At 44.7% G+C, this 21992-nt stretch overlaps 1 protein-coding gene across 3 annotated transcripts in view; it reads right to left on the reverse strand.

Moving 5' to 3' along the window:
* Window positions 1-12313: 12313 nt before the first annotated feature.
* The window catches only part of ADAMTSL1 (ADAMTS like 1), a 414253-nt gene continuing 404574 nt past the window's right edge, over window positions 12314-21992 (reverse strand). For all 3 annotated transcript variants that reach the window (XM_048292487.1, XM_048292486.1, XM_048292488.1), the window contains 4 exons: window positions 20266-20473; window positions 17933-18042; window positions 16821-17041; window positions 12314-15538 (listed from right to left, as the gene is read on the reverse strand). In XM_048292487.1, the coding sequence (XP_048148444.1) occupies window positions 15432-15538; window positions 16821-17041; window positions 17933-18042; window positions 20266-20473 (646 nt within the window). In that variant the 3' untranslated portion in view covers window positions 12314-15431. The remainder of the gene's footprint in view (window positions 15539-16820; window positions 17042-17932; window positions 18043-20265; window positions 20474-21992) is intronic.

The raw sequence follows: 21992 nt of genomic DNA on the forward strand, positions 1-21992 counted from the left end.
GACCATTGCCAATGACAAATGTCACCTGTGCACAGAACAGTCTAATGCATGTACACTGCAGAGGCTGTTTGGAGGGATAGCATCTACCTATATCCCTGAAAACACGCAAGAGGTGTACTCACCAGCACTACCGATCTCTAGGCAAAGCACAATCTATTTAGCAAGTCTTAAGCACAAAAGCTGAATTAAGGAGTGTCCTGGGTTGCAGTGTATTCTATTACCATCCCCATCAGCTGTTGAAATCAGGTGGGGCAGTGTTTCCTTGCCTCCTCCCCCCAGACTATCTTTCTGTTAATTGCCCATCATTGTCCTGCCACATGACTCAGAGATAACTCCCTCCGGACTATCTTCTGTTAATGAGCCTAATCAACACTTTGCCTCATGACTCGTTACCCCATTGTGAGATGCTCCACCCAGAGGGAGGAACCAAGCATCCCATCGTGGATATAAGCTGAGGCTGAACACCAGAGACACTGGCTTCCCACTGGATTTCCAGAGGGCAGGAGCTACACAGCCACCATTGGACTTCCTGAGGAAGAGCAGACTGTTTTACTACAGGATCACTGCTTCAGAGGACTGCAGCCACCATTCTACCAGACTGCTACCACCACCCTGCCTAACAGGGTGTCAGGTTGTACCTTGACTCTGTCAGTTTGACAGTGTTTTCTTTTACCTTTTTTTTTCTTTTCCCCTTTTCTTTAATTTCCATTAAATTGTTATTCTGACTTGGTGCCTCCCACTGGTTTGTTTTCAAACTAGCACATAATTTGGCGCCCAATGTGGGGCAGCTCTGAGAGAAAGTCAGAATTACAATTTTGTGTTAACGGAAACCTATTCACCATGGTGCTCAGCTTGTCTACATGGGTACTGTATCTTGCTCTCTATATTTTTCCTCACATGGGGAACTACCTGCCTGTAGTATTACTCCTGTTAAAACCAGGGAATGGTATGAGAATTGCTTTATTGGTTTATTATGTCTATAGCATAATAACCTGCGAGGCGATGAATACCATTCGGAATATATACTCAATTTTGTTTGGCTGTCCTAGTCTGGGCTCCTATGTCTGGGACCTCTTCAACAATCACAGCCAGCCCCTGGTGGGAGGAGTAGAGAGTGGTTTCTTCCAGCCTTTCAGGCCAGGCACAGCAGTTTTTGAAAATATTGAATTCCCTCTGGATGTCAAAGACGGCATAAACTTGCTGTCAGTTCTGCTTTGTCTTCTCTGTACAGCCTGCACCATGTTCACCATGCTTAGAATCAGAGCTATGGCACAGCATCCTCAGGATGAGGGAGGGAAAAAGAGCAGAACAACAAACACCATGCCTATGCAGACTGACACAGAGGAGAAAGGAACCAAATGCAAAGCAACAGCGTCCATGTCTACGCAGACTGACACAGAGGAGAAAGAACCCAGATGCAAGACAACAGCGTCCATGTCTACGCAGACTGACACAGAGGAGAAAGAAACCAAATGCAAAACAACAGCGTCCATGTCCACGCAGACTGACACAGAGGAGAAAGAACCCAGACGCAAGACAACAGCGTCCATGTCCACGCAGACTGACACAGAGGAGAAGGGAACCAAAAGCACTGTCAGCGTCCCCATGCAAACCATCACTGAACCAGAACAGCCTAAACCAATTGCAGTTGCCCCCGTGCAGAAGAAGAAATCAAAAAGCAAATCAGTCCGCATAGTGACTGACGAGGATGCAGCAGGACCTTCGCACCCAGCAGAAGAGGCAGAGCCAGAGATCATCACTCGGTCGCTATCCCTGGGTGAGCTGCGTGACCTGCGGAGGGAATTCACCCGCCAGACAAACGAGTCTATCCTGACCTGGCTGCTCCGCATCTGGGACGCTGCAGCCAATGACACCATTCTGGACGGAAGTGAGGCCAGGCAACTGGGATCTCTGTCCCGGGATGTGGTCATTGACCAGGGGATCGGGAGAACCCAAGAAACCCTCAGCCTCTGGCGGCGACTGCTTACAAGTGTAAGGGACAGGTACCTTTGTAAAGAAGACCTCCAGGTGCACCAAGGAAAATGGAGCACAATGGAACAAGGTATCCGGTGCCTGAGGGAATTGGCTGTGCTGGAGATCATTTTCTCAGAAGATGAGAGATTTCCTAAGAGCCCAGATGGTGTCCAGTGCACGTCACAGATGTGGTTGAGGTTCGCACGCCTTGGACCAGAGATATACTCCCGTTACCTGGCAACGCTGCAATGGAGGGAAGGCGAGGACAGGGTGGGCGTCTTGGTGAACAAACTGAGGATTTACGAGGACACCGTCACAGCCCCGTTTCGCACCCATGTCTCATCCGTGGAAACAAGTCTTTTGGCTGAGCAAGTCCGGAGCTTGATTGAAGAAGGCCATCAGAAATTGAAAAAGGAACTTAAGGAAGAGATTTACCAGATCTCACCAGAACCAACAAGAGTCTCTGCCATTAGGAGCCGGCGACCCCCAACCAGGGAGAGAGGATACACCCCACGAGGTAACCTCTGGTTTTTCCTTCAGGAACATGGAGAAGACATGAGTAAGTGGGATGGAAAACCCACCTCCTCCTTAGCAGCTCGGGTACGTGAACTAAAAAGAGGGACAACTACCACAAGAAGCGCATCTAGAGTCAACATTGCTCCGGTCTCCCGCACACAGAACTCCAGACGGTACAGGAATGATAATATGACCGATCCTCTTGAAGGGACCTCAGGAACGTATTCACCGGAAGGGAGCAACATGCAACATGACCAGGAGTAGAGGGGCCCTGCCTCTAGCCAGGTAAAGGAAAGGGAGAATCGGGTCTTTTGGACTGTGTGGGTCCGATGGCCTGGCACATCTGACCCACAAAGATACACGGCTTTGGTTGACACCGGTGCTCAATGTACTCTGATGCCATCAAGGTATGTGGGAGCAGAACCCATTTCTATTTCTGGGGTGACAGGAGGATCCCAGCAGCTGACTGTACTGGAAGCTGAAGTGAGTTTAACTGGGAACGAGTGGCAGAAACACCCCATCGTGACTGGCCCGGAGGCCCCGTGCATTCTCGGCATAGACTATCTCAGAAATGGATATTTCAAGGACCCAAAAGGACATCGTTGGGCTTTTGGGATAGCTGCTGTGGAGACAGAAGATATCAGACAACTGAGTACATTGCCTGGCCTCTCAGACGACCCCTCTGCCGTGGGACTGCTAAGAGTTGCAGAACAACAGGTGCCAATCGCCACAGCAACAGTGCACCGCCGGCAATACCGCACCGACAGAGACTCTGTGGTTCCCATCCATGAGATGATTCGCAAACTGGAGAGCCAAGGGGTGGTCAGCAAGGTCCATTCACCTTTCAACAGCCCTATATGGCCAGTGCGTAAGTCCAGTGGAGAATGGAGGCTGACGGTGGACTACCGTGGCCTGAATGAGGTCACGCCACCATTGAGCGCCGCTGTGCCGGACATGTTGGAACTTCAGTACGAGCTGGAGTCCAAAGCAGCGAAGTGGTACGCCACTATTGACATTGCCAATGCCTTCTTCTCCATTCCTTTGGCAGCAGAATGCAGGCCCCAGTTTGCTTTTACCTGGAAGGGTGTGCAATACACCTGGAACCGACTGCCCCAGGGGTGGAAGCACAGTCCCACCATTTGCCACGGACTGATCCAGACTGCATTGGAAAAGGGTGAGGCTCCAGAACATCTGCAATACATCGATGACATCATCGTGTGGGGAAACACAGCAAAGGAAGTGTTTGAGAAAGGAGAGAAAATCATCCAGATTCTCCTGGAAGCTGGCTTTGCCATCAAAAGGAGCAAAGTCAAGGGACCTGCCCAAGAGATCCAGTTCCTGGGAGTAAAGTGGCAAGATGGACGACGTCAGATTCCCACCGAGGTCATCAATAAGATCACTGCGATGTCTCCACCGACCAGCAAGAAGGAAACACAAGCTTTCCTAGGCGCCATAGGTTTCTGGAGGATGCACATTCCCGAGTACAGCCAGATCGTGAGCCCTCTCTACCTGGTTACCCGCAAGAAGAATGATTTCCACTGGGGCCCCGAACAGCAGCAAGCCTTTGCCCAGATCAAGCAGGAAATCGCTCATGCGGTAGCCCTTGGCCCAGTCAGGACAGGACCAGAGGTGAAGAATGTGCTCTACTCTGCAGCCGGGAACAATGGTCTGTCCTGGAGCCTCTGGCAGAAGGTGCCTGGCGAGACTCGTGGCCGACCACTGGGATTCTGGAGCCGAAGCTACCGAGGGTCTGAAGCTAACTACACTCCCACAGAGAAGGAAATCTTGGCAGCCTATGAAGGAGTCCAAGCTGCCTCAGAGGTAATTGGCACTGAAGCACAGTTGCTTCTGGCACCCCGACTACCGGTGCTGGGTTGGATGTTCAAGGGAAAGGTTCCTTCCACGCATCATGCCACCGACACCACATGGAGCAAGTGGATCACCCTCATCACACAGCGTGCCCGTATTGGAAACCCGAATCGCCCTGGGATTCTAGAAATTATAACAAACTGGCCTGAAGGTGAGACTTTTGGATTATCTTCTGAAGAAGAGGAAGAGCAAGTGACTCGTGCTGAGGAAGCCCCACCATATAATGAGCTACCGGAGACTGAAAGACGTTATGCCCTCTTCACTGATGGTTCCTGCCGAATTGTAGGCGCTAATCGAAAGTGGAAAGCTGCAGTATGGAGCCCCACACGACGAGTTGCACAAGCTACCGAGGGACAAGGTGGATCGAGTCAGGTTGCAGAGCTTAAAGCCGTCCAGCTGGCTTTGGATATTGCTGAACGAGAGAAGTGGCCGAGGCTCTATCTCTACACCGACTCATGGATGGTAGCTAACGCTCTGTGGGGATGGCTGGCTCGCTGGAGAAAGGCCAACTGGCAGCGCAGAGGGAAGCCCATCTGGGCCGCTGAGATTTGGCAGGACATCGCCGCCCGAGTAAAGAAGCTGACCGTGAAGGTTCGACACGTGGATGCGCACGTACCCAAGAGTCGGGCTAATGAAGAGCATCGCAACAACGAGCAGGTGGACCGAGCTGCCAAGGTGAAAGTATCACAGGTGGATCTGGACTGGCAGCACAAGGGAGAATTATTCCTAGCTCGTTGGGCCCATGATGCCTCTGGTCATCAGGGGAGAGATGCAACATACCGATGGGCCCGTGACCGAGGGGTGGACCTTACCATGGACAGCATCTCCCAGGTCATCCACAGTTGTGAGACCTGTGCTGCAATCAAACAGGCCAAGCGGGTGAAGCCTCTGTGGTATGGTGGACGATGGTCAAAGTACAGGTATGGTGAAGCCTGGCAAGTTGACTACATCACCCTTCCCCAAACCCGCCAAGGCAAGCACTACGTGTTGACCATGGTTGAAGCAACCACTGGATGGCTGGAGACCTACCCTGTGCCTCATGCTACAGCCCGGAACACCATCCTGGGCCTGGAAAAGCAAGTCCTGTGGAGACATGGCACCCCTGATAGGATCGAGTCAGACAACGGGACTCATTTTAAGAACAGCCTCATCAACACCTGGGCCAGAGAACACGGTATCGAATGGATATATCATATTCCTTATCATGCACCAGCTGCTGGAAAAGTTGAACGCTGCAATGGACTACTTAAAACTACCCTAAAGGCACTTGGTGGGGGGACCTTCAAAAATTGGGAAGTGAACTTAGCGAAGGCCACCTGGATGGTCAATACCCAAGGATCCATCAATTGAACTGGTCCTGCCCAGTCTGAACCCTGGCACACAGTGGATGGAGATAGAGTCCCTGCGGTACACCTGAGAGGTATTTTAGGAAAGACTGTTTGGATTAATCTCACCTCAGGCAAAGACAAACCCATCCGTGGGATTGTCTTTGCTCAAGGACCTGGTTGCACTTGGTGGGTAATGCAGAAAGATGGGGAAACCCGTTGTGTACCACAAGGAGACCTAATCTTAGGTGAGAACAGTGTGTAGGTTTCACTGTGTATGTATATATATGTATATATATATATATATATATATATATATATATATATATATATATGTATGTGTGTTTTAGAGTTTAAGAAGGTATTGATTTGGGATAATGTAGATGGTAATAGAATAAGGGGTGGATAATGTCCTGGGTTGCAGTGTATTCTATTACCATCCCCATCAGCTGTTGAAATCAGGTGGGGCAGTGTTTCCTTGCCTCCTCCCCCCAGACTATCTTTCTGTTAATTGCCCATCATTGTCCTGCCACATGACTCAGAGATAACTCCCTCCGGACTATCTTCTGTTAATGAGCCTAATCAACACTTTGCCTCATGACTCGTTACCCCATTGTGAGATGCTCCACCCAGAGGGAGGAACCAAGCATCCCATCGTGGATATAAGCTGAGGCTGAACACCAGAGACACTGGCTTCCCACTGGATTTCCAGAGGGCAGGAGCTACACAGCCACCATTGGACTTCCTGAGGAAGAGCAGACTGTTTTACTACAGGATCACTGCTTCAGAGGACTGCAGCCACCATTCTACCAGACTGCTACCACCACCCTGCCTAACAGGGTGTCAGGTTGTACCTTGACTCTGTCAGTTTGACAGTGTTTTCTTTTACCTTTTTTTTTCTTTTCCCCTTTTCTTTAATTTCCATTAAATTGTTATTCTGACTTGGTGCCTCCCACTGGTTTGTTTTCAAACTAGCACAAGGAGACATATGCAAACTAAATTTTAGAAGGGTAGCAGCTTAATAGAAGGTTATGAATGTTTTATTAGCAGGAGTAATGCAGTACTGCAGTTCCTCACTGGGAAAAAGGATGAGCAAAATTGCTTAATTTGTCTCTTCTCAGTGGGAAACAAAATGAAACAACCCAGAAGAAAGTTACCTGTAATGGGAGAGATAACAAATCAGTTCAGTTTTGACTTGTATTATATCAGCCTTTCAACCACCTGTATCTGCAAGGACTGCCAACCCCACTGCCTTACATCTGCAGGAGGCATTTCATCTGGAGAAGGTTTGCAGTTGGCAATAGGGGAGAGGTCAAAAAATCGGTAAATTATATGCTTATGGCCTAGAAATATGAACCAGCAGCAAATTAGGGAGAACTTTACCATCACAAATTCTAAAAAGGGCTTCACCCAACACTATAGATTACTAAGGAGAGGAAATTGTCAGCACCTCAAGTGTTTGAGGACTATGAAGGAAGTGTTGAAAGATAAGTGGTATGCTTCAGCAAAACTGAGTGTGTTCATATCACGGAGGGAAGCAATATAGATCCTGGGCACGGTATTCAGGAGACAGAAAGCCGCTGAATTTAATGTGTGAAAAAGCAAACTTCTTCTTTGGAAGACAGAAAAAGGTCTTTCCTGAGGCACAGATAGGATCTCCCTGAGGGATCTGTGTTATTTCAGTTGGAAAGAGGCGTTTGGGCAGAGAACTGAGTTCACTGGGATAGGAAACTTCCATAATGAATTTTCTGAACAGAGTTTACTTTTGTCTCACCCCTCTATAAACCACTCTTTTCCCTTCTGTAGTAGTGTCTCTCTGACTTCTTCCCACTTTGGAAGCAGTGGTTTGATGACCTGTGCCCCTCTGCTTGTGTTTTGGGGAAATACTGTTTTGTGGCAATCTGACTTTCACTTTATCTGCAGTCTGTCCCACAGAGGTTTTTGGCTGCATTCACAAGAGAAGGAATAGAGTAGCTCTAATAAAGGCAGTGCTGTGTTCATCTCTGTGTTCCCTGTTTCCACAGGCTCACTAGATCTGTGCTTGCTGGTGTGAACTGTCCCCAGACTGGTGAGAGGGCTCATGTGGCACTGCCAAACACCATCACACAGGCTCAAGCATACTACTTCGCTGGGCAAGCAGGCAAAGCTCTGCTTTGCTCTCTGCTTAAAAAAAAAAAAAAAAAAAGCCAGTGAGATCCTCCCTGCACAGCTGGATTTGATTTTCTGTTGTTTGTATGTTGTGGGTTAACAGTGAAATTTTTCTTTTTTTGGTAATAAAATCACTAGGTTGTATGCTATTACTTGAAAACTGACTCCATGAGTGTTTTGGAAGGTGAAGTGTTTTAACAAGCATTCACCAACATTATTGGCCATTTATTCAAACCAATAATTTATGCTTAAAAAACCCAACCCAACCAGCATGTAAAAAAGGGTGGGCAGAGGGGGGTGTAAGTCTGCATATAGCCCAAAATAAACTATTCCTCAGTCCAACCATTAAGCACTTCCCTAAGAGAAGAGAAACCCATCCTGGCTCCTCACTTGGAGAGCAAGCTGTTCATGGCCTGCCTGGTGTGATCCTTCTGGTTCATTATTGTGCTTTCCCACTGCCCCTAGGGAGTTCGTATACAAGCCATGCAAGATCTTGAAGCAGAAGACTACTTTATAATACTAAAGAGTGTACCAGTACCAGTAGTAGTAGTAGTAGTAGTAGTAGTAGTAGTAGTAGTGAATGATTTCTCATGCCCATGTCATCCTAAGCATGTATGGATAACTACATGCTTACTATGGAATTGTTCACATCCTGCCGAAAAAGAGTATTTATATGCAACCAGAGTGCAATCCTCTGGTGTCCCTTTCCCTTTTGGCCGCATAAACCAGCATTCTTTTATTTACAGCTACACAAATATAAAAAGTTTCTTTGCAGAGGCTTTAAAGGCTTAGAAAACATTCTTGTTTTTCCCTTTTTTTCCTCTCCTGAGAGGTAAACAGTGTGTTAGCAGGAAGGATAGAGAAGTGCAGCCCAAACTTGCTCTGCTTGCAGAGAGGAGTCTCCTGCTCAGGCTCTGTTCAGCAGAGGCCTCAGCTGATGCAGTCCTGTCTGCTGTGCTGCAGCCCTCCTAAAGTCTCAGGGATTTAGCCAAAATTAGCCTGGTCTGCTGGCTGATACCCCGGGTATTTTTGTGTCTGGCTAAGTGTGGAGGCATTCTGTGAGACAAGAATGATGCTCTGGTGAGGGATGAGCATTTTGTGGTACCAGGGATGCCTTTTGTTGTGTGAGCTTAAGGATGATGCTGTAGTGGCTTCACCCACAACCTGTGCAGAGCAATCTGGCCTTTAGAAACACGGTGTTCATCTTGCTCAAGAGCTGCTGCTCTTGCTGAGAGAGGAGTTGTTTTGAAGGGAATGTGGAAGAAACATGGTAGGCTGGAGCCTCTTCTTGGAAAGAAATCATTAAAAGCTTAGTATTTAAATTTAGTGATTAAACCAGCTCAAGGTCAAAGACCTGCAGAGATCTGTAGAGTTATATAGGCAAGAGAGGTGGGGAGGAGTTGCTCCGGGCTTTTATCACTGGGACAGTGAGGTGTCAAGGAGAATTCAGTGTGATGCTGTGCTGGATCAGTCCTTCCCAGCTGCCACACTTTATGTACAATCGGCATATGCGATTCAGAGCAGCCCGAGGCAGTGTAACTTGCACAGGCTACACACAGGTACAGGCTCAGAGAGGGGCACTGAAGGCACTCCCATGCAGTCCCCTGTTCCTGTGCGCTTGAAGCATGTGCAAGAATGAGCACTCACAAGTCACAGTGCCCAAGGTGGGCACCAGCGTAAAGCTGGCATGCATGAAGGGCCAAGCATGTCCAGTGAAATCCCTCCATTGAAAACAAAACAAAAAGCACGGGCAAGATCTTCGTGGGAATGAATCACATCAGATTGGGGTTACAGATGGTGATATTGGCAGCATATACTTGAACTTTCACACTCTCATTTACTACTTTTATGCTGTCAGCTACTTTCCATGTCAGTGACAGGGTATGTGCTTTGCCCTCTAGCAATAGTACTTATAGATTAATGTTATTTGATCTTATTTTTTTTAATTGTTTTTTTACTGTTCAGAAGCAATTTAGTTTTCTGTGATAACCTTGTATCTCCCTGCAAGAAGCCTTCCCTATATGTACATGAACTGGTGTGCAAATTCAAATCATTGAGGAAACGCCATTGAATCTGTTTTATATACATTTAATGAGGTACTTTGTGCTGTTTTGTCAGTTTGTTGGGGTTTTTTAAACCAAAAAAACCTCTACTAGATAAATCCTGCCATGGTACGTGAAGGCACTTGCATACTTTCAACTTTGCTGCCTCAAACACCACAATGTGCATTTGAATGGGACAGTAGAGGATGTTCAAGGCTTTGTAACCATTCTGGCAAAAATGAAGGGCTGGAGTCTGTGCTTTCATGCACTTTCTAGTCTCAGTCTTCATCAGTGACAATGGAAGCAAAGATGAGACCGAGCACTGTATTTACTTTTCTAAGGGACAGATGGAGAATAAAACGTATTGTTGGGCTCATATCTTCACACATGAAATTGAGAATGGGAAAAAGTATTGTACTTCAGTGAAAAAGCAGGTGAGAATAGAAATACGTATTTCAATTGGAAAAGGATATGCTGGTCTTTTCCCTTTATAAATCAGGATAATTTGGGTTGCAATTACTGAAATGCCTTAGTGAAAAATTTATATTAAAAAATATTAAAATGACTATATATATGGCCAGAGTTTAGATTTGATTCTGACTGACTGGAGAGGACACGTTGGCTGGAGATGATAAAAACTAATGTAAGTGAAATAATGATCAACTGATACGCTTTTGGTGTGAGAAATGTGTAAGATCAGTAGAGGAAGGAGATCTCATTTTCCCTCCTTCAATTTTGTGCTGGCTCAAGTATTTAACAGGTTTTTTGGTTTACTTTCCACAAAACTGGACAGTTAATACATAACACTATTGATAAATACATATATATACCTTTAAAGAAGAGGATGAAGGGAAGGGTTAAATCGATGATCCCCAAGCTGTGGTCTGTAGCTAATATGTACAGCCATAGGTAGCATTAGCATACACTGCTGGGTTGGAGAAAATCTGACATTAAAAAGACTTGACTTTGAAAGCATCTCTGTTAAAAGTTAGGTAACTGAATGAATGAAGATTATTTACTCAACTACTAGCTGAAATAATCAGACACTCACTGAAAGCGGCCATTAAAAACTTTCGAGGAATTTTATGGTCCTGAAAAGTTGGAAAAGAGTAAGCTTTTGGGTTCACCTTCTACAAATACAGGTATCAGGTGATGCTGATCTAGAATAACCAAATTTATTTATGATCAATGTTTGAGCACCAAACAGATAGTAAGGCCTTTTGTTTGATAAGGTAGTTTGCAAGAAGAATCCTAACTTAAAAACTAAAAAAAGCTCCAATTTCAGTCCATATGACTGCAGCTAGAGAGCAGGAAAAAGATTTCTAGCTAAAGGTTACTTTGGAAAACTCTGGCTACGGCTTCTGTTTTTTTGAGATCATGCATCTGGACACAGATGCCTGGAGTAGTTCACTTGTGCTTACCTTGTCACCTAAGAGGGGCTGGGAGTAGATCTTCTGTGGGGAACATTTCAGCACTGTATTCTTATGCTTCTTCCAGAACAGTTTTTCCTTTGTGAGGAAAATTAGTCAGGAGAACCAAACTGGAAGCTTGCTTTGAAGGTTTAGAAGGCTTTTTGACTTGAGTAGTAACTCAAGCCATAGGCCTAAGAGAGAATAATTATTCTCTTGAGAACCTAAGCAAACCTGTTGTTCATTTTACATACACAACAGCTTCTACACTTGTTTTACTGAAAATGAATGATGAAATTCCCATTGCCTTCTGTACTGTTGCTTGGAAGTCTTAGGTCTGGTCTTTGACTTGCTTGTCTGTGTGAGGTGTCTAAAAAACATCTGCAGGAATATCATACAAGGGAAACTGTCAATAAATCAGAGAAAAATTGCTGTTCCCTTTTAGCAGGGACATATTGTTTGTTTGAAAAGGGCAGCAACAACAACCAGCTTAGTTTTCAAAACTTGATTTTTTTCTTTGTTAAGAAAAAATGCTTTTGCTTTATTAATTTTTTTCTTCTTTACTCTCAAAATTCAGACCATTACCACAATTCCTTCTGCATAAACACCTGCTGCTCCAGGTAGCTGGCAGCTCCATTACTGAAGGCAGCAGCAACCTGTAAGGAAAGACTGAATTAACAGATTTTTCTTCAAGCCACAGATTGCTGAGGAAAGTTATGTCTTGAAGCATTGCTTCTTAGAAAAAAAAGAAGTATACTTTTATTGATTTCCATGGTCCTTGGACCAGCAGTGATGGCTTTATACTTCTGCAAGAGCAATAGGGGCAAGACATTAGAAAAAAAGAATAAAGCAAGGCAAATGAAGAATTAAAACATATCTCCAAGACAGGGTGCAGAATCTTAGTGGCTGGAGACTCTTAGAAAGGAATTAAGACATCCTCTTCCCCCGAGGCAGGTACATCATGTGTACTTTGTGTAACAGGTGTGTGCTGCTATCATAATACAGAATAAGGACAGAGAACTCCAACATCTTTGCTACTTTGACTTTTGTTTTAAAGATTAAAAAAAACACGTCAGACAGTAGTAGGTAAATAGGCAACCTGCATTACTTGTACAAAAAGTTATATATATACAAGTTTGCTGTTTTGTTTTCTCTTTAGAGAAGGAAAGCACCCTTTCATAAAATAACCAGTAACCCTTATCTTACTGAGATGCTGCCAAGTCACAATTCAGAAGACAGACATGTGAAATTAAATCCACACTGTGCAGAGACAACACAGTGGCCCCTCCAGATCAGATCCTTTGTGTACATCCTGTGCACAGTTACACAGACACAATGAAACGTGATAGCTTGAACATATTTTGCTTTCACACAAAAGAAAATACTTCCCCATGCTGCATTTTGTTAACTAATGTATCAAAAATATTCATCCCATTGTCATTGTCATCATTGTTATTATGTTATTAAGGAACTGTCCTTCATTCCATGCATAACTATTTCACAAGTTAAAAATGTTCTCACTCCCTCATGTCATAGTCTATAAAGCACTCTGTGCACAGTGAAGCAGATCCCCAATTAAATGCAAGTGCTATTAAAATTAAAAGAATTATGCTATTACTGTTGATTTTAGAGGAACAAAATTATGGGGAGATTAAAAAAAAACCAAAATAGTTTTATCTGGACAAAATAATGTACAATTATTAATATTGCACTTTTTATACAAGAAATCCTAATAAATATACAGAAAAGATATACATTTACATACACAGAAAGTCATTATTCTTTTTTTTAAATAAAAAGTTACACTGATGCTTATTTCTTGAAGACCCATTTCTACCAAGAGCGTTCACTGCCAGATGTGTTTTGAAGTAAGCCAATTTGAATCAGTTTAATGTCATGAACCTCAGTAGTGGACCCCCATTTTTACTGAAAAATCCACATGTCATGAAAGCTGTAGCATAACAGAACTTGAACAGCATTTCATTAATATACCACGAGGCACTAGCCCCAACAGGGGTTACAGGAGAGGCACAACCAAGCCCTTCATTTAGAAAAGGTCTTGAACCAAAACCTGAGATCAGGTAGTTCTCCTTTGAAGCTCCACAATTCTCAAACTCTCTTCTTTGCAGATTTCCTCTAATTTTAATTTTTTTTCTGAGCAGAGCAGAGAATGCCCAGGAGCCAAAATCATGCAGCACTTCACTGGCTGAGTATCTACTGCAGCTGGCCAGGAGGCAAGACTCACAGCCTGCATGCAAAATCATGCTGTGGGTGTGATGTTTGAGTCTCATTTTTTAGACTGTACCTTCGGGGGGTTATACATGGACTTAAAGATCTGCTGCTCTAGAACACCTATTTTGTTGTGGAGAGGAGCAAGTTTGTTACAAATTACTTGCATTAGTCCTATGGGACTGATGCTAAAGCCATTCTTTTCCTACTGAGTAGTAACAATCATGAAAAATCAGAATAAAGCTCTTTTCTACTACTTGTCCAAAAGGCTTGGCTGCCAGGAAAGAGGAATTTCGTGTTAGCAAAATAGAAAAACCCACTTCCTCAAGTTCTTTTCCAAAACCCCAGGTCTGAAAGTACCAGAACTTTGGGAAGTAATACCTCTTTTTTCTAAATAAATGTTAGTAGGATGCAGTATGCAAAGTGTCTCCCATGTACCACATACAATTTCTATCTTTTCTGCCTATGGTCTCTAGCGAACAGTGTTTGCAGGTTCGTACTAAAGTGTGTCAAGCAGATCACACTTGTTCTGCTTTTGCTGGATAATAATTAATGTCACCACCTCACCTCTGTGCTGAGGGCAACCCTTCAATCCTCAATCCTCCCTCACAAGCTCAAACTGGAAACATTTTCAGGTGTATTTTAGATCCACTTATGCTACAGACCATTGTTCAACTCTGCCAGGTGCCAGATCCTCAAAGATCACAAGGATGTTCCTTGCCTGGTGTGGGAAGGAGAGAGGGGTTTAGAAACTAAAAACGCTTCCAGTATGGGACATAACAAATAAGTTTGTAAAGCAAAATCCTGTGCTTGTGTTCTCAAGGTAGTCTAAGAGAGATGAGAGCTGCTCAGCAGAAAGAGACCTGAGGGTGCTGATCAATACCTGGCTGAACATGAGCCAGCGGTGCCCAGGTGGCCAATGGCATCCTGGCCTGTCTCAGCAATAGTGTGGTCAGCAGGAAGAGGGTGATTCTCCACCTGTAGTTGGCTCTGGTGAGGCCACACCTCAAATCCTGTGCTCAATTTTGGGCCCCTCACTACAGGAAAGACATTGAGGTGCTGGAGTGTGTCCAGAGAAGGGCTACAAAAGCGGTGAAAGGTCTAGAAGACACATCCTACAAGGAACAGGTAGGGCAGCTGGGGTTGTTTAGCTGAGAGGAGACTCGGGTGACATCATTGCTCTCTACAACTGCCTGAAAGGAGGTTGTAGTGAGGTGAGGGTGAGTCTCTTCTGCCATGTTTCAAACAAAAGGATGAGAAAAATGGCCTCAAGCTGTGCCAGGGAAGGCCCGGATTAGATACTAGAAAAAAAAAACTTCACTGAGAAAGTGGCTAGGCATTGGATTAGGTTCCCAGGGAGGTGGTGGAGTCACCATCTCTGGAAGACGGTGTTCAAGAAGAGTCTGGATGTGGCACCCAGAGATATCCTTTAGGGGTGGATATCCACCTTTAGGGGTGGATATCCTTTAGTGCTGTTAATGGTGGGACTAAATAACCCTGAAGATCTCTTTTGACCTTGACGATTCTGTGATTCTGTAATATGATGCTAGGTTTTTACTCTGGTCCTCTTTCTCACCCATTTCTTGGTGTATCCCCCAGGCATGTACACAGATTAAGGGGAAGCCTCGCTCCTCTCATACCCATTTCTGGTGTCATGGGTCTCTCTGACTCTTTGTGGTCTACCCTCGTGACCATGTTTTTCTGCATTCTGTCTCCCAGATTGATAGAAGGGAAAACTTGTCAAGTCCCTTTACAACAATTATTTGGTAAAAGGTGTTCTTTTTTTATAAAGAAAAGGGAAATAAATAAATAAAATGAAAAAGATCATTCCATTCCATCTGTATTTTCTGCAAAAGCCTTTGCCTCAGTGAAGAAAAGGCTGTGATCCCCTTGTTCCTCCATTTTCATTTCGTCTGTCTTCAAGATTTTCCACAAGTCCCACAGCAACGTGACTTAAATTGGGTGAGCTGGCAGAGTTTGAGCTGCTTCACTTTCTCACAGTACCTTGTGGTGTCTCTGCACTCCACTGCCAAAGGGGAAACAAGAATAAGAAATGGTGATGAAGCTATGAACAAAGGATTTCTTACCTGAGAACATATATCCTTGGGTGGCCAAGAGGAGGACCTTTGTGTTGGGAGGTCTTACAGCACAGGTCCTGCTTGATACCTGTAATCTCCCTCATCACTTCAGCTTCCATTAGGGCCCCCCAAACTCATGAATTTGGACCTATGTAGTCCACTTTGTCTCTGCTGAGAGGGAGCATCAGAGCTGGTGTGAATACAGGCAAGCACACGTGGGCTCTGCTGCTGCATCTGCAATGAATGCAAAGCAACTGGCTTGCAAGATAGAGGATGAGAGCATAATTTCCAAACAGGCACATCATCTGTTCTCTTTTGTTAATACAATTTGTTTTTTTTTTAATTAGTAACTTTTCTAGTCCCCTGGAAGGCCCAATTTGTTGCTTGTAATCTGAAAGAAAGCAGTCTTTCCTGCGGGATTTCCGATCATCCACCTACCAACTGGATTTGGACTACCGTCATAAGTCTGGTTTTGATTTGTGTTTTTCTCTCTGTCTGTACCATTAGCTGAAAGTTAATAATAGAATCATAGAATGGTTTGGGTTGCAAGGGGACCTTGAAGATCATCTAGTTCCAACCCCCCTGCTGTGGACAGGGATGCCTTTCACTGGACCAGGTTGCTCAGAGTCCTATCCAACCTGGTATTGGAAACCTCCAGGGATGGGGCATCCACAGCTTCTCTAGGAAACCTGTGCCAGTGTCTCACCACCCTCACAGTCAAGAATTTCCTCCTAATATCTAATCTAAAACTACTCTGTTTCAATCTGAACCCATTCCCCCTTGTTCTGTCACTACATGGACTTGTAAATAGTCTTGCTCCATCTCTCTTGTAAGTTCCCTTCGGGTACTAGAAGGCCACAAGTAGGTGACCCCAAAGCTGGGCTGTACAATCCCATTTCCCTTGGCCTTTCCTCACATGACAGGTGCTCCATCCCTCTGATCAACTTGGTGGTCTACTCTGGACTTGTTCCAGAAGACTGCATGAATTATTTCTCATGCTGTTAGAAAGGGGACACAATCCGAGCACTAACACCTTTGCCAAAAACCCCCACAACGGGCAGCATTCCTCTCTGGGATGCTGAGCTTTAGACACTGGATTTTGCAGATGTCTGGGCTGGAGGTTTTCTCAGGATGCCCAGCTGCAAGGTCCGGTGCTGCATTTCTGAGAGACAGCTCTGCCTTCTTTCCTACTCCTGCACCTCTCTGCCTCCCCCCCTCCCAGCAAAGTACCATTTTCACAGGGTGTGATGTTGCAGCGCTGCCAGTTTGCTGGTCGTGGTCTCCAGGAGCAGTGGTGCTCCATCACGGGCTTGTTGGTGCGGATGTGCACGCAGTCCACGCGCCGGGACTGGAAGCCGTAGTTTCCACACGTAGCCGTGCAGACGGTCCATAGGCTGACCCGCCAGTGCACACCACAGACATCAGTCCAGCAGTTCTGGGTGCCCAGTGGCCTGTGGGCAGGAGGGAGAGAAGGAGGAAAGGACAGCAAACATTACATATCCCAAAGGTAATTCACTCAGAGCACTGTATGGGTCAGATCTTCAAAGGCTGCCAAGTGAGGCCAGCAGTTTTGAACTGCTCTCAAGGACCACACCCTCAGGGGGTGTACACTGGTGTACCAACACCAGGCTAAATGATCATTTGAACCATTTGAGGATTTGGCTGAAATGCCCTCTGCATGAAGGGCCAAACCAGAGATCTGCTGAAAGGTGAAATGACTGGAGACCAATGTGGTCCAGCAGGACTTCGTAACTTTTTAATGGCTTTACAGCCAGTGAGAACAGAACCAATTTTCTGAAACCCTCCTTTTCCTTTCAAGACACTCTCACAGAAGATGTAGAGGCACACTTGGTTCATATTTGTCACACAGATAGTGAAAAAGCATGAGTAGGCGCCAACAAGCCAATTACATTAATTTTCAGTCATGATCGGTCATGATTTACATACCCTGTCTCATGTAAAGTAAATGTCTTTACAATGTTGACAGTGGAGTTTATCTGCAGGAAAACAAAACCTGTGGAGATCCTTTTTTTTTGTTTTAGAGTTTGTGTTTAAATAAGTGAGAAGACTGGCACCTTAAGAAGATATAACACAACCTTGCAGTCAGGATTTGGCATACATAGAAGATTTTCCAGTTGTTGGCCAACTGGCCTGAAGCTCCTAGGAACAAATAGGGAAGTCTGGGGTTAAGCCTGGTAAGATTTGTTACACATAACTGTACAGGTTGCAGTATGACCTCTTTGTTACATAAGGAAAACTCCTAAGTTTTCAGTTAAGTCACTAATCCATTCAATATCTCTGGAAAGGGTTGTGGGTTTAGACATAAGACATTTCTGTCCTACCTTGGTAAGGAACTGCATTGATCAGATGACACAGAAGTCCCATCTTTGGTCTGGCAAAATATGTGTCGGTGCTGTACAGCCAGTCGTGATCCAATGCAAGGCCCATTGCACTGTGAACACAGAAGATTCACTTAGGGGAGGTAAAAGACAGGGCATGTTCCATTCTTATAAAACTGCTAGTGAAACAAAGCACATGCTGCCATTCAGAGACTGTTGAGATTTCAACCACTTTCTGCACCTCTGCAGGCTTTGAAGGCTGACTGTGCAGTCATCTTCTTTACCTCACTCTTCTTTCAGCAGCATTTAAACTACATTTCTGTATCTGCTCTGTAGATTCATTACCTCTTCTCTTCAATAATTTAGTCTTAAATACATCTGTTAGGGGAAATTAAATGCTCTCATGCCATTAGCCAAGAGCCTGTGATCCATACAGGAAATCTCAATACATCACTTTTACTGTGCATTTTGCAGCTTGTACTATCACAACTTATGGCCAAATAACTAAGAATGCATTGAACCAAGAACATATTTCACTCAATTTAATATAATTTAAAATACTTTAAAAGCATTGAAGGACAATAAACAAAATCAGCAAGCATGACAAGCACAACAGATATGCAAGCTTGCTCCAAAATTGAGGCTATTCTAACATATTCAAGCTTAACAATCACATTTCAGTTTAACTCTCCCAATCCTCTCCTTTGATTAAAAAGTAACTTGCTATAGGTATGAAGCATGTATTTGTGCTCTTTTAAAATTGTATCAGCTATTAGGAAACTGTTTTTCTAAGTATCTGGAAATTATATTCAAGAACAAACTGAGGGTTGAATAAGGGGTCATTAGTGTGAAGCAGGAATTTTTGCCAGGGGATGGCTGCTGACCGATCCCTCTGCCACTTCCACTCCCTCATCAGTAGGAGCCCTGTTTCACACTACCACACACTCCTCAAATAATACTCCCTTCCTCCTTCTGTTTCTTCCCTCCCTGACAACTGGGAGAGAGAAGCAGTGACTGCCAGGCTTTCAGCTGCTTCCAGTCAACTGTCTTGTTGGAAATGTCATTCACTGGAGTATGTGGAGCATTTCTGCGATATCTGCAGGGGCTAGCAGTCCTCATCACCAGCAAGCCCGAGTCACTAGTTTAAAAACACCATGGGATTACACAGCCGAGCTCAAAATGCCAGGAACATTAAATGAAGGAAAGGAACTAATTCTAGAGATGGGGGTAGTGCTGTTTATTTTCTTTCTTTCTTTGTGAACTGGGAAAGTTGATCACTACACCTGTGCAATGCAGACCTGATACCCTGTGATACTACCAAGCAGGTCATTGATCCACTGAGCCAGTGAAACGTTACTAACTGTGTAACAGTCTTCTGGCTTGGAGACTGAGCAGTATGCAACCAGGTGGAACTTGATGTTGGTTTTTTTTGTAAGCTAGGTAGAAGAAATATTATATGATAATGCACAGAGATTAGGTCTAAGAAATTAATTCTGAACTATCTGATTGTCTCAGGTGACCATGATGTCATGGCGAACAATACAGACCATAATGGATTTTGTGAAGATGATCCAGTAGTTTCCTGGAATTCTATAGGGAATAAAATTTTTTTCTTTGATATAAAGTGATAATTCGAAGCTTTACTTGTAATACAATAACTCAGTCACCTTTCCAGATTTAAATGAAGACATTTTCAAGTAGTGAACAATAACAGATCTAGTAGCTGAAGGCACTTTTTACTACCAACATTATAAAAAAACCTGATGCAACGCAATCTGCTAAGAGAGAATTTGAAGACCTGCAAAGCAGCATGAAGTAGTCTGAAAATGCTTTTAGCCCTCCATTCTGCCTTTCACCATGAAGCAAATCAAGAAAGCTCACACTTTTTGGTATTCTCATCAGCAACTTTGTAAAACTGAATTATTGTACAATCCCCCTGCCTTGAACCTATCACCATCATCAATCCTGACTCCAGCCAGCCAAGACTGAAGCACTCTCACTGGCTAGCAAGGGGAACTAAGACTTGAAGAAGGCTACTTCCCAGATGTGTCACTTATCACTGTAACAAGGAACTGCAGACCTTTCCACTAGAGGACACAGGGGTCTGCAGTAAAAGCGCTGTTCATAAGCAGCACTTTTAGGGATTGTGGGAAGCTACAGATATCCAAGCAGGCAGTGCATCATATTCAGAAAGAAAGAGCTGAGCAAATTAGTGGCCTCCTCAAAAGCCTGCAAACTATAACCTAAAGATACTAGGTTGAAGAATCACTCTCCTCATTTTCTGTCACTCAGCTCACACTAAGGGGCTGTCCTTGGAATGCTGCCTTGTTCCTTACCTGGCCCCAGGAGGAGGCTGCCCACTCAACACAGGGCTGCCTGTTACAGTTCTGTGTGTCCACAGGACGCTTGGACACCTGGGCACAAGCCTCGTTTGACATTGGGACAGAGCTGCCTTTTGCTGTGAGGCGCTGGCATGTCACTCGCCGCATCTGTATGCCTCCACCACAGCTCTGCGTGCAAGGAGACCAGGATGTCACCATCCATCTGTGAGAGAAAGGAGAATAGGTGAGGGAGCAGACGCGTGCCACTGTCTGTGGGATCCCTGGCATCAACAGGTCTTTATCTGTTGGACCAAAGACAGTGGCTTGGCTCATTTAGCGTGCAGTCCTGGAAGGCTGAGTGTCTCAGCCTCCCACAGTCATCACTGAAAACTGCGCAGAGGATAAAAGCTGAGAAAAGAGCACATTTTTCATTAATTTATCTTTCTCAAGGCTCTTTGGGCCCAGAATTACTTTTCTAGCCCTTAAAGCTGTTTTTAGAGGCTTAGTAAATACTTGTAGCCCTGGCATGGGCGTTGGGCAAGTCTGCTCTCACACCATGGTGCCACGGAGGCCTTGGTCACAGGCTACAGTCACCATGCTAGGACTAGCCCAGTAGCACCCCTTAGCAGGGAAAACTATCTCTGTGTAATTGCTGAGCAGATCACAGGCCACTTCAAACTTGCTGCGAAAGAATACTCAAAAGCCTGCTGAGTCCTGATGATGCTGGCCTCCTTTGTTGTATCCCTGACAGCTGGGATAATCCAGAAAAGCCTGAACATAACTTAGGAATTGTTAGCCCAGGGAAGGAAGGACACTGTTCTTCTTTCCTCTTGAGCCCAGACCATGCATTCACCAGCTGAGGCTGAGGCTCTGAACCCCTGTGTACTGGCATTTAAAAAAACCCAGTCTAACTCGCTAAAAGGCTGTAATAACAGAAAGTAATAGTCTACATACATTTTGTCACTGTAAGGATCATTAGGTGAAACACTCATAGACTGAGGTTTGGGAAAGTGTTAGGTAGGAATAAGAAGAATGCAAGGGATTGCTAGTTTTTTGAACAGTTTTATGGTCAAGTCAGCAGTTTGCTTCATTAAGTTTCTGGATACCCAGCAGGATTTGTGTGGTTTTGGGAGTAAAATACTGGCTATCACATCCCTCACAGCAGTGTTTATGACTACTTTACAAAATAGGCAATAGGCATTTTCCAGTCCCATGGAGAAACATCCGTTTCTATTTCCCTGTCTTCTGCAGGTGATTAACTCCAGTGGTCACAGAATCAAGTAAAAACAAACATATTCCCAACCTGGAAAACAACACTGGTACTTTTTCATGCAGTTTGGTGAGGTTGAACCCGCAATTTCCGCACTGCTCATAAAGCTCCGGTCTGTATGTCAGTCAGCTTTTATTTCCAAGCTTACATCTCAGCAGTTTCTCAGGAGTTGAGGGAGGATTTGGGGTTGTGTTACAATTCAGGGAAGGTATAAAAAGACATAAACCATTCCCATGGAATTTACTGTCAACACCAAGGAAAACTGCTGCTAATGAGCATGTTTCATATTTCATCAAATCTCTTTTGTTTTTTTCTTATGACTCCGCTGGCAACTCAGAAAACATTTGCCTGCAGAGAAGGGTAGGAATATATTTTAAAAGGTAATTAAACAGAAACTTGCAATATGCCCAAGACACAGCAACAGTGGTGAATCTGGCCACTTCTCATCAGGTTGCTTAGCACTTCTCCTTGC

Source organism: Corvus hawaiiensis, chromosome Z (genome assembly GCF_020740725.1).
Source record: "Corvus hawaiiensis isolate bCorHaw1 chromosome Z, bCorHaw1.pri.cur, whole genome shotgun sequence".
NCBI classification, from domain to species: domain Eukaryota; kingdom Metazoa; phylum Chordata; class Aves; order Passeriformes; family Corvidae; genus Corvus; species Corvus hawaiiensis.